General features: G+C 39.5%; 1 protein-coding gene across 1 annotated transcript in view; it reads left to right on the forward strand.

Moving 5' to 3' along the window:
* The window catches only part of abca2 (ATP-binding cassette, sub-family A (ABC1), member 2), a 423663-nt gene that overhangs the window by 131771 nt on the left and 278389 nt on the right, over nt 1-13503 (forward strand). The window contains exon 6 of the mRNA XM_083912406.1: nt 5522-5632. Coding sequence (XP_083768532.1) covers nt 5522-5632 — 111 coding nt within the window. The remainder of the gene's footprint in view (nt 1-5521; nt 5633-13503) is intronic.

The raw sequence follows: 13503 nt of genomic DNA on the forward strand, positions 1-13503 counted from the left end.
ATCTTTACATTGGAGAAACTAAACAACCACTGCATAAACGCATGGCCCAACACAGGAGAGCTAACTCCTCAGGCCTGGACTCCGCTGTCCACTTACACCTCAAGGAGAAAGCCCACTCCTTTGATGACAGCAATGTCAAAATCTTGGACAGAGAGGACAGATGGTTTGAAAGAGGAGTAAAAGAAGCCATCTATGTAAAAGTGGAGAAACCATCGCTAAACAGAGGAGGGGGTCTGAGACACCACTTATCTCCAATTTACAATGCCGCCCTTTCATCCCTTCCCAGGAGATTCAACAATCTAACCTCAAAGGACAACTGTTCACACATGGCCCGGGTGACCCCAACGACTGTCGTTCAGACTCAATAGAGCACTAACGAAGTCGAAACCAACTGCCCACCAACGACTGTCACTCTAACGACGGGCGTGGGCACTTGGAGCACAAAGGGTGTCAGTGACATCATCGGCCTTGTGAGAGGTTAAATACCTGGATCTCCACACCAGTTAGTTGGACCAGTCCCAGCCTGGTCAGATGCGTACATGAACTGATGAAGCCTCTTGGATGAGAGGTGAAACGTCTTCCTAGACAAACAACCAGTCCAGTTGTTTTTGACTGAGATTGCTTTGCGGCTAAATTCAGGTTATTTTTTGTGTGGTCTGTTCCAAATGTTAGTGCATGCAATAACTGTGTGAAGATGTGCTAACAAAACATCCTCAACAGTCACACTTAATCAACATTAAACATCAGTCGTAAAACAAAGTTACAGTTCTATGTTTAGCTGTACATAAAGTCCCATAACATGTAATAATGTTGGTATTTAGTTACCAGTCCATGAGATGGGAAAGATAAGTTGCGTTGCTTTGATTCCAGTGTCGGCCAACATACTTTTATTTATTTGTGTAGTCCTTTGTTTCTCTCCCCCCCCCCCCCCCACCGCCATACCGTACCTATGAGAGATGGCGGGAATCATGTTGGGTTTTTTGTCTCTGTTCGGCATCATTTAAAGCAGACACACTCTGTAATGTTTTTTTTTGTGTACCTGTATGCAAAATTTAATAAAACAATTTGTGAAAAAAACCCACATCAATTCATATAGACTAGTAGTATAAGTGAAGCTCACTAATCAATAATACAAAACACATAACTAATAATTCAAATTCAATTCAATTTTATTTAAGGTGCCAAATCATAATAAAAGTTATCTCAGGACACTTTACAGAGTAGGTATAGACCACACTCTATGACTTATTTATGATTTACATAGACCTAACAATTCCCCCATTGAGTACGATGGCAACGAAAACCTTCCCTAAAACAGGCATGAACGTCGGACAGACCCAGCTCTGTGGAGGATGGCCATCTGTCTTGACCGCTTGGGGAGGAAGAAAGGGAGAGAGAAAGAGAGAAATGACGGACAGATGAACAGAGAGAGACAAAGACAGACAGACGGACACACTTCAAGAGATCAAAGCAACCACAAAAGTAACAGTGACTATAGTGATAGGTAATGCAATGTGAATATGACTTACAAGTTATGGCCGGTAATACAGCAGAAGAGCAAGAAACAGGCACAGCTAGAGTGACAGAACATGGCAATGATAATAATTATGGTGGCAAACATTGAGTTGCGTAAGTTACATGCATTGATGAGACATGAATGATACAGACAGACAGGATAAAAACTCTGAATATCAGCAACAGGATTATCCCCCGGCAGACTAGGCCTATAGCAGCATCATTAAGCATGACAAAATCAGCTTAAAAAAATAACAACATAGCTAAGGACTCGTAAGCCCTGCTGTAAGCTTTATCAAAGAGGAAAGTTTTAAGTTTACTCTAAATATGGGGACAGTGTCTGTCCCCCGAATAACACTTGGGAGTCGGTTCCATAGGAGAGGAGCTTGGTAGCTAAAGGCTCTGGCTCTCGTTCTACTTTTGGAGACTCTAGGAACGATAAGTAGCACTGCATTCTCAGGGCGCAGTAATACGGTACTATGAGCTCTTTAAGATACGACGAAGCCTGATCAATAAGAGCTTTGTAGGTAAGGAGAAGGATTTTAAATTATATTCTAGATTTTACAGGTAGCCAGTGCAAAGAAGCTAATGCAGGAGAAATATGTTCTCTTCGATTTGCTTTAGTTAGTACACGAGCTGCAGCATTTTGGACCAACTGGAGACTCTTAATAGACTTACTGGAGCAGCCTCATAATAAGGAGTTGTAATAGTCCAACCTAGAAGTAACAAATGCATGGAATAGTTTTTCAGCATCTTTCTGAGACACAATGTTCCTAATTTTGGCAAAATTACGCAGGGGAAAATATACATTCCTTGTCGTTAGTTTTATGTGAGAATCAAAGGACATATCCTGATCAAAAATAACATGCAAATTTCTTACTGTGGTGCTGGAGGACAACACAACATCATCCAGAGTAACAATATCTTTAGTCCAGGGGCTTTAATAGAAAGAGTACGATACTCATGAGCATACTACTTCGTTTGTTCGGTTTGAGACGACTCATGTTTGGTGCTCGGGCATGGTCGTCGGGAACGTAAATATTTCTACATCCGATCAGTCTCCCCCACAGGCAGAAATGGCGGCGTCCTAAGGGGAGCCTTCGCCACTGCAGCTTTCCACAGCAATAAATGGGTCGCCTTTTTTGGTCCGCGACCCGTTTTTTTTCTATGTCCATGGGTTAACCAGTATGTTATGTTAAGCATGCAAAGTGCACGGAGCATTGTAGCCATTTGCCTATAGGGAGCTCAAGGGCCAAGTCTCCCAGCTTCGCGGGTATTTGATGTGCGGAGACAGTTGCACTGAGATAGATACAAGAGAGGACAGCGGCCAAGAATTACTTTTTCACAAAGACTTCTTCTCAAAGGGCAAGTATATAACCTGCGGGCCTGAACCGCCATTAATGGAAAAGACCCGTGAACGTGAGTGACTGAGGGAAAGACAGAGCTGTTCTGTGTGTAAGTGAACAGAGGGGAGGGAGCTGTAACAAGCCTATCACAGAACGCAGAGACAGTCAGCTACCCAATGAGGATTTTCATACCATCCGAGCACAGATATTGACTCGTATTACTCGTATCATACTCATACTCATCCGTACCAGACACTTGTTTCAGCTGAGTATCCTGCTCATCTCTAAGTATTTATCCTATTTGCATGACGCCATGTAAATTCTGTCTCTACATGGTTGCGTGTTTACAAAAAAACGAAAAACAAAACAGAAACTTATCAAAGATCCTTTAATATTTAGTTTGAGAAGAGGATTCACGCTTACAAAAATACAACTAAAACAGAATTAAAGAAACTGGAATTCTTTATTTATTTTTGTTGTGATTTAAACCGAGAATAGATTTAAATTTAACTTTGGACTGTAACCGCGTAACTGTAAATTGAGTTTGCAATGTGGCTCTGATTATTGCTTGTATACTTGTGATCCTTCTGTCTGGTGATTTTAACAAGTGGGTTTATGAATGTGTTAACACTGATTCATGTATCCATGTGGGGATTGGCCTTTATAAATCCTGGGGGAAACACTGTACGGAGTTTCTTGGCTGCAAGAGGTCATCCTCAAACTAAGACTTTGGCTATGGTGGCTAGGAGGTAGTATACAGTATATCACAGATGTATATATGAGGAATAAAAATTGTATAATTCAATCATACCGTATATTATCATTGAGGATCGTATTTTAACACATTATCAAGATATATTAAGTCACTATCATCAAATGATTATTCTATTGTCTTGAAGTTAGTGTCACTGACAAATACTTCCACAGGATTATTAACCTGTGAAAGCCAACAGTATGTGTTACTGTGTTCATTTACTGTTGAATCCATACATTTGGTCTCTGGAATATCTATGCAAACCTATCATCTTCTTTTGGAACAAAGGAGAGGGTGTTTTCCCCACTTTAGGTTTGGAAAATGAATGCATCACATTATCCAGGTCCCACCTCAGAGCTGGACTTAAAGATAGCAAACCAAAGCAGTCTTTCCTCAAATGATTTTTCATGATCTTCTCACTTTTCCCTTCTTAGTCTTGTCTATTGTACAGTCTTTTATTTTGTAACATCTATCTAGTTTATTTTTGTCTTTATATTTATAAGTAACTTGCTGCCTAACTTTGTTTCAACTAAGTTCAGTGTTTTATTTGATAAATAACATTTTATTAATCAGTCAAAAGTCGTTTTAAGTTAGTGCTCGTGTTTTGAGGACAAGCTTATTTTCATTCCAGCCAGAGAAATTAGGCTTTAGTCAACAGCGTGAAGTTACTCTTTTGAAGTTTTTATCAAAATCCAGTATTCACCAAGAGCTCGCAAAAAGAGACCAACTGACTCTCTTATTCCCCTAACTCAAAGCTGTCGAAGCTGAAGAATCCAGAAAGACTCTTTTTGGCTTAAAGCTGAAGATTTAGGGCTCACAACGAAAGTGACCCTTGACGCTGAACATCTGTTGCCATGGTAAATCGTCCCCTATTGAGAGGCTGTCGAATGCTGCCCTATTGTCCAGGAAATCCTTGTTAAGGAAAAATCGACATACCTGTTGAGACTCAAAGAGAATGTATTTAAAAGGAACTGGGAAAAACGGAACATTTATATGAGACATGACACCAACTGTACGAATGCTAAGTGGAACAGTGGACTGAACAGTAGTATCTCCAGACAGTTTGTTTGTGTTATTATTGTTACTCTAACTTGTACCTTGTTTGCTGTATTGTTTTTGCCTATATGCATGTGAAAATTTTAGTGAAAAAAGAATGTCCTTGATTTGTGACAGGAGCTGATGTGTGTGGACAGGCTTTTTCATTTACCTGAATGTGAAAGTGTGTCCGGATACATCAGCTGTGATGTATAAATAATGTCCAGGTGTGTACTTAACTTGCTATATGTTGTTACACTTATTTTACATATTGCATTTCTTGCATCCAGGTGCATCATATACACATTAGGTAGGTGTATACTGCCTGCAGACACCATGATCACGTGTCCCATGGGACGTGATTATGAATATTAAGTAGCACGCAGTATAATTACATCAGACTGCACAGTCCCATTATGTTTCACAGACATTTGTAGTTCTCTAATAAGGTAAAACATGTTGTTTATAATGCATTTCACTGAACTTTTACTATTCTTTGTATCATGCATCAGGTACTTCATTCAGTACGTCTTTCTCGTCTTCAAAAAAGGCCTTATTAAGCCTTAAATATTATCTCCTCCTTAAGAGATAATTAACTACTACATGCGACTTACTATCTTCTACTTAGTAGATAATCTTAGATTTTGGCAAACATCGCCCGAAAAAATAAGTTTTTCACCTTGCCTTTCTGTAACATTCTGACATTGATGGCATTGATTCCAGTGAGACAGAATCAAGGTGAATGATTCTGAGCAGAATCTGCCATCAATAATGGCTAGCATTCTTGTTGTTATACTTGTGTGTTCGTTTGTTTGTGTGTGTGTGTGTGTGTGTGTGTGTGTGTGTGTGTGTGTGTGTATGTTTCCTGTAGGCGTACCATATTTTTGGTACACCTCTCAGAGATGGACGAGCGGCCCAAAGTTGGATTCAGGGGGCAAAACACAGCAGACAAAAACCTGGAGACCAAGTTCATAATCTGGAGGCAAGTTCATATACCGAGACCCAGACATTTATAAACAAACATGACACACAGTGCCACATATGAGAACCCCAAGGTCCAGTTCACTGTAGTAGTGACAGCTAATCGATATAATCAATTATAGTAAATGGGGTTAATATTCAAACTGTTTCTTTTTTTTCTTTTGTTACTTATTATTTTTTCATGACCTCATTATGAGGCACACACTCATATACACCAAATATGATAAGAACAGACACATAGCGCTTTCGGATATTTCAAGTCAGAATAGTGTTCACTACGTCATCCCATTTTTACGGTGGCCTATGCACTACAAGTTTGGAAAAAAAATATGCCAATAGACGCAACACAAGTTAATGAGGAAACATCTTCACCAAAATGAATGGCAAAATACATTATTAGTAAGCAACTTTACGCACATTTTAACTTGTCTAAAACATTTTTTCTGCCTTTCATATTTGTTGAAAATATTATGGTTTTTAATATTGTTTTCAAATATTAAGCTTTTTTCATACTTTTGCACGATTTCATCTTTTTTCATACTTGAAATTTAATTCAATTCAATTTTATTTACAGTGCCAAATCACAACAAAAGTTATCTCAGGACACTTAACAGACTGAGTATAGACCACACTCTATGACTTATATATAATTTACACAGACCCATCAATCCCCGCGTTTAGTTCACAGTGGCAATGAGAACCTTCCCTATAACAGGCAGGAACGTCGGACAGACCCAGCTCTATGGAGGACGGACATCTGTCTTGACCGGTTGGGGTGGAAGAAAAGGAGAGTGAAAGAGAGAAAAGACGGACAGACAGACAGAGAGGCACTTACATGTTATGACAGTAAATGTACATAATGGACATATCACTGATGTTTTTATGGCTACAAATTTTATATTTTATAAGACTAATGGTAGTATATGTATATGATACTACCATTAGTCAGTATCAGCTCATTATCCTATACAAACGCTGGTTGCCTGACGGTCATTTAAATTAACCAGATCAAAAATTAACAAAAGAGGAACTTTACAGAAAAACTTGATACAAATTAACACCAGATCTGTGATAGTGCATCAAAATTAGAAAATAAAATGTAGACTTTTAAACATCAGATCTCTGCCATCTTAAGCTTTATTAGTAAATGATCTGATATCAGATGACCATATTGATTTACTCTGTCTGACTGAAACCTGGCTGTGTCATGAACAATATGTTAGCCTAGATGAATCCACTCCTCCAAGTCATATTAATACTCATATTCCTCGAGGCAGTGGCAGAGGAGGAGGCGTTGCAGCTATTTATGACTCAGGCCTATTAATCAACCCTAAACCTAAACTAAATTATAATCCAACAGAATTGACCATTGCATCCTGCTACATAGACTGGAGCATCTAATTGTCATTAAAGGAACTGCATTAAGCTGGTTTAAGTCTTATTTATCAGATCGATCTCAGTTTGTATATATTTACGACAAATACTCCATGCACACTAAAGTTAGTCACGGTGTCCCATTCTATTCACCTTATATATGCTTCCCTTAGGAAATATTATGAGGAAGCGCTCCATAAATTTTCATTGTTATGCTGATGATACACAATTATATTTATCGATCAAACCAGAAGAAAGAAATCAGTTAGCTAAACTTCAAATGTGCATTAAGGAAATAAAAAGCTGGATGACCTGCAGTTTCTGATGTGAAATTCAGATACAACTGAAGATATTGTACTTGGCCCCGAAGGCCTAAAGATATTGTTACTCTGGATGATGTTGTTTGGTCTTCTAGCACCACAGTAAGGAATCTGGGTGTTATTATTGATCAGGATATGTCCTTCGGTTCTCATATAAAATTAAAGACAAGGACTGCATATTTTCACCTGCGTAATATTGCGGAAATTAGAAACATTGTGTTTCAGAAAGATGCAGAAAATCTAGTCCATGCATTTGTCACTTCTAGACTGGACTATTGCAACTCATTATTATCAGGCTGCTCCAATAAGTCTGTTAAGAGTCTCCAGTTGGTCCAAAATGCTAGCTAAAACAAATCGAACAGAACATATTTCTCCTGTATTAGCTTCTTTGCACTGGCTACCTGTAAAATCGAGAATAGAATTTAAAATCCTTCTCCCTACCTACAGAGCTTTTATAAGTCAGGCTTCGTCGTATCTTAAAGAGCTCATAGTACCATATTACCCGAATAGATCGCTGCGCTCTGAGAATGCAGGGCTACTTGTCGTTCCTAGAGTCTCCAAAAGTAGAATGGGAGGCAGAGCCTTCAGCTACCAAGCTCCACCACTGTGGAACCAACTTCCAAGTGGTATTCGGGAGGCAGACACTGTCTCCATGTTTAAGAGTAAACTTAAAACTTTCCTTTTTGATAAAGCTTAAAAATAACAACATAGCTAAGGGGACCGTAAGCCCTAGCTATGTTGTTATTTTTAAGCCGATTTTTGTCATGCTTAATGATGCTGCTATAGGCCTAGTCTGCCGGGGGATAATCATGTTGCTAATACTCTGAGCTTTTATCCTGTGTGTCTGTATCATTCATGTCTCATCAATAAATGTAACTAATTCAACTCCATGTTTGCCACCGTATTCATTATCTTTGCCATGTTCTGTCACTCTAGCTGTTCTTGTTTCTTGCTGTTTTGCTGTATTAACTGCCATAACTTGTAGGTCATATTCACATTGCTTTAGCTATCAATATAGTCACTGTTACTTTTGTGGTGGCTTGCATCTCTGGAAGTGTGTCTGTCCGTCTGTCTTTGTCTATCTCTGTACATCTGTCCGTCCTTTCTCTCTTTTCTTCCTCCCCAACCGGTCAAGACAGATTGCCATCCTCCATAGAGCTGGGTCTGTCCGACGTTCCTGCCTGTTATAGGAAAGGTTTTGGTTGCCACCGTACTCAATGGGGGAATTGTTGGGTCTATGTAAAGCATAAATAAGTCATAGACTGTGGTCTATACCTAGTCTGTAAAGTGTCCTGAAATAACTTTTATCATGATTTGGCACTATCAATAAGATTTAATTGAATTGAAACTCTAATTTGCAAAACAAAATGCATTCATTTGCGACTGATATTTTGTACTTGCAAACCACTTTGCGTGTGTGTAAGGTTTTGGCCATATGTCGAGGTCTGCTCTCTTAACTTGGTCCAATCATACTGGCTAGTAATGAGTGGTTATCTCATCCGCGGACTCTCTAAAATGACTCAGGAATCACGAATCTTTAATGACCATGCACTCGAGTCAGTTGTATCCTCACAATTTTCCGTAGACTTTGTGAACAAAGTCCGAGTCTTAAATGGATCCACATGAAACCATGGTAATAGGTCATAGAGTGTAGTCTTTACCTACTCTGTAAAGTGTCCTGAGATAACTTTTGTTATGCTTTGGCACTATAAATAAAATTTAATTGAATTATCATACGACGTGACTTCCTTGTTTACCTGTATTTCAACCATGGAGGCTCTGGCCACAGTAAGAGAGCGGCTCACACAGGACAACTTCTTACACAACCGAACAAATCTCAAACCAGACCACATTTGCCAACTTCCTGATTTGTGCCTGAACACCACATATTTCCAGTTTAATGACACTTTTTACAGAGAAAAACATGGCTGTGCCATGGGTTCACCAGTATCCCCTATTGTGGCAAATCTATACATGGAGGAGGAAGAGGACACGGCTTTGAACTCCTTTAAAGGAGTAACCCCAAGCCATTGGTTCAGATATGTGGACAACACAAGTTAAAATCAAATCCGAAGAGGTCTAAACTTTTACAGAACATGTTAACTCAGTGGACAGTGTGAAAGAAATTCTCTGGAGTCCTCAGTGTTTTCTCAAATCATATCTTTACTAAATACTGCTGCAGACAGGAGAGATCAGTGGCAAGTGGCAATAGAATTTAATCTATTTATTTATTTATTTATTTATTTTAAAAACCCATCCAGTTTCTATGGATGCAGTCAGGACCCACTTATTATCATTATTAATAATATTATCCTTATTATTATTGTTATATCTAATGCTTCAATTTGCAAAAACAAGACGTATGTTTCTGAAAACTTCACCATCACTATGGTAGTTTTTTAAACCAGGTTTTCCCAGAAAACTGTACCATTAAATTAAAAAATTGAAATACCATTGAGAGTGAAAGCAAAAAAACCCAGAATAATGAGTCAGGATTTAGAGTGATGCATCAATATTGCATTTTCTAAAATCAATCACCAGAAACTCAAACCTGTGACATCTATGATGCCTCTTAGGTAAAATGGGAGTTATATTTGAGATATTCCACAATGGCATGTTTGTTTTATAAGAAATAATCAGTGTTGCTTTCAATAACTTGATTTTTTTCTTATGTGAGCTAAAAAATATTTTGTCTGGGCATAGCAATTAAAACCTTAACTTTCTGTGTCTAATGATCAACTCTCACTGCAAAACCCTAATTTTCCCTATTGACACCAATACTTATTCTTAATAAATGTTCCTATATGTATATGCAAGTGTATGTATGTGTTGAACATTAACATCCTGTTCATTCTAGTGGGTTCAACTAACGTGTCATCTAGTGTGGATGTTTTATCTTTAATTTCTAATTTGTGATTTTCAAATGCTCTGACCTTCCTCCGCTGTCTGTATGGCCTGTTCATGGGGGAACCATGAAAAAACACGCAACCAGGACTTCTCTGGATCTTCAGCATTGAGCCATTGTCCCAGTCTCCTTCTTTCTCTCCTTCTGATGTTGTCTCGATGAGGCCATCTTTGTCCAGGATTCTGTGCCTCATTCTGCTTGTATAGTGAACCAAATGGCCAGCCGAATGTTGCCCCATTGGAGTTCACACCTCTCTCGCTCCCCCTCCTTGCAATCTTTTAGTTCCTCTGGCTGCCACGTCCTGAACACAAGCTCTTCAGTGTTCAATTCAACTGAACATCTGGTGCCGTGGACATCCGTTTCCTTTTCTCCAGGCCAGTAGTCAAAAGAAGTTGCTGTTTGGAGAGAGAACTTTCTGGAGAAGCAAAGTTATCTTTTTCTTTGTTTCAGTCTGTTTTCCTCAGTCACTGGTTTTGTGACAACTGACACATCAGATGCAGGTTCAGTCTCCCCTCCCCCTCATTGTCAGAGTCCTTCTGGAAATATGCATATGGGCTTGATGGAGGACTGCATGGCCTGGGGACAGCATGAGGAGGACCTGCCTTTTATCCCTAATCTCTTTCTTGTCTTTCTATAACTGAGTTTGCTTTCCTCCTGTCCCTTTCTCTCTCATCACTTTACCCTCTTCACTATATATGTACCTAAATATGTGCCTAATAAAAGACGAAAAAACAAACAAACAAAAAAAACTCTTAGTCTAGTAATGCCAAAATGGAAGCTCTCAACCACATTAACCCATTTATCTGCTATAAATTTAGCAGGATCTGTAAAGATTTCCCATTTTGTTTCCCATTTTTCTGTTAACCCACTGGGATGTGCTTTTACTTTCAATGGGCTTATTGTTCACTCAGACAGATTTCACACATGCTGATCTTTCCATCCGAACATGGTTAGATCTTATCACACATACACTAACTTTGGATAATCTTTCAGCCAGGTGGTTTATAAAACACATTCGTTCAGAGCAACGCACCCTTTTAATATCCAAACCGGATATTTAGACACTGAAATTAGTTACCCCAAAGTTTATTTTTCTTACCACATTCATACGCCCATTTTATTGTAGTTGGGAATCCCTACACTCATGCAAATTATATTTGCATTTCAAAAATTTCTACTCCTTTAAATAATTGATTCATAAATCATTCATTTTCTCCCTAAATGCTTATGTATTTTCTCTCATTTGTTAGGTTGCACCAACCTCTCACAACACATTATATTCATTTATGTCTATTCAAGACATCACTTATATAGCTTTAAGTGCATATATACAGTATTTGTTTTTAATTAAACTAGTTCTACAAAATAAAATTACACAGAAAATATGAAGACGGTCCAATCTCCAAACGGGACTCATTGGACCTCGATATTCAACCCTACAGGATTTATAGAATATCAGACAGCAGACCACATTGTCTCGAACTGTCACCTAGGATACCACGCCTTCTCAGAGCCTCAAAATCACACAGAAAATGAAACTAGTCTTCAAAACCACAAAGGACATGAAGACGATCCGACCTCTACAAATAGACTCGTCAGACCTTATATTCAAACTCAAAGGAATTACAGAATATCTTGACAGCAGACCACACACAGGTTCTCGAACTGTCGCCTAGGTTTACACACACCTTCTTTTGAGCTTCAAAAACCCCACAAGTAAATGAAGCTTGTCTTCAAAATTACACACAAGATATGATCTAAAAAACACTGTACTCACGTTTAAAATGGATGGAGCGTCTGCTGTCCAGCACCCGTTCCTGACATCAGGCGGAATCCTGTCCTCCTTTGGTGGAGCGGAATTTTTCCTTACCGGTTTAACCTTCAGTCAGAACTCAGGCCTGATCAGCAGAGCGTCCATCCCATCCTCGTCGCCAAATGTGAAAGAAATTCTCTGGAGTCCTCAGTGTTTTCTCAAATCATATCTTTACTAAATACTGCTGCAGACAGGAGAGATCCGACCAACAGCCGGGTCTCTGTCATCTCTCCTGCTCCTCCAGTCACTTCAACATTTAAAGCCATGACATCAAAAGGTCCTTACAAACACAAGGCACATCAAAGCAATCAAAAACACACTACCCCATATCTATGACCCCAGTGGGTGTTATCAGTGTTTACGACCCCTCTTTGTTACCATTTGCAAACCCTGTGACTCCTATCTACAATCCCCAACACTCATTTCCAGCTTGATTCTTATGTTAATCAAGGATTTACAATCATAGATGAATAAGGTAGGTCATCTTTGGTTATTTCTCACAACAGAAACATCAAGTTCACCATAGAAGAAGTCAAGGACATCAGTTTGCCTTTCTTAGACTGTAACGTCCATATGGAGAATAACAGATGCCTCCACATTGGGGTATACAGAAAACCAACTCACACAGATCAATATCTACTGTTTGACTCCCACCACCCCCTGGAACACAAGCTTGGAGTTATCAGAACCCAGTAACACACTCAGACAGAGACTAGTACATCCCAAGGACAGAACACCACACTCCCACAAAAGCAACCTGGTTTATGCTGTTCAATGCAACGAGGAATGCAAAGATCTCTAGATTGGAGAAACAAAACAACTACTGCATAAATGCATGGCCCAACACAGGAGAGCTAACTCCTCAGGCCTGGACTGCTGTCCACTTACATCTCAAGGAGAAAGCCCACTCATTGGATGACAACAATTTCCACATCCGGGACAGAGAGGACAGATGGTTTGAAGGAGGAGTAAAAGAAGCCATCTATGCAAAAGTAGAGAAACCATCGCTAAAACGAGGAGTTCTGAGACACCACTTATCTCCAATTTACAATGCAGCACTTTCATCCCTTCCCAGGAGATACAGCAATCTAATCTCAAAGAACAACTGTTCACAAATGGCCTCCTGTGACTCCAACGACTGTGGTTAAGACCCAATAGAGCACTAACAAAGTCAAAACCTACTTCCTACCAACGACTGTCACAACGGTAGTTGGCACTAGGAGCACAAAGGGTTACAGTGACATCATCGGCCTTGTGAAAGGCACCAGATATTTGGGGAAGCATAGAGCAGGTTCTTCCCCTGCAGCGAAACTAGACGGTCATTGGATAAATGCTGGGCTTTTTCCCGCCCATCGGACGATCAGCGTCTCTGGGGGTCTATGGGACAGTGGGCTGGCCCGGACGCTCAGCTTCTGCATGATGATTGGATGAGCTGTCTGAGGCGGAATCCTTTTTTGATT

Source organism: Echiichthys vipera, assembly GCF_963691815.1.
Source record: "Echiichthys vipera genome assembly, chromosome: 4".
Taxonomy (NCBI): domain Eukaryota; kingdom Metazoa; phylum Chordata; class Actinopteri; order Perciformes; family Trachinidae; genus Echiichthys; species Echiichthys vipera.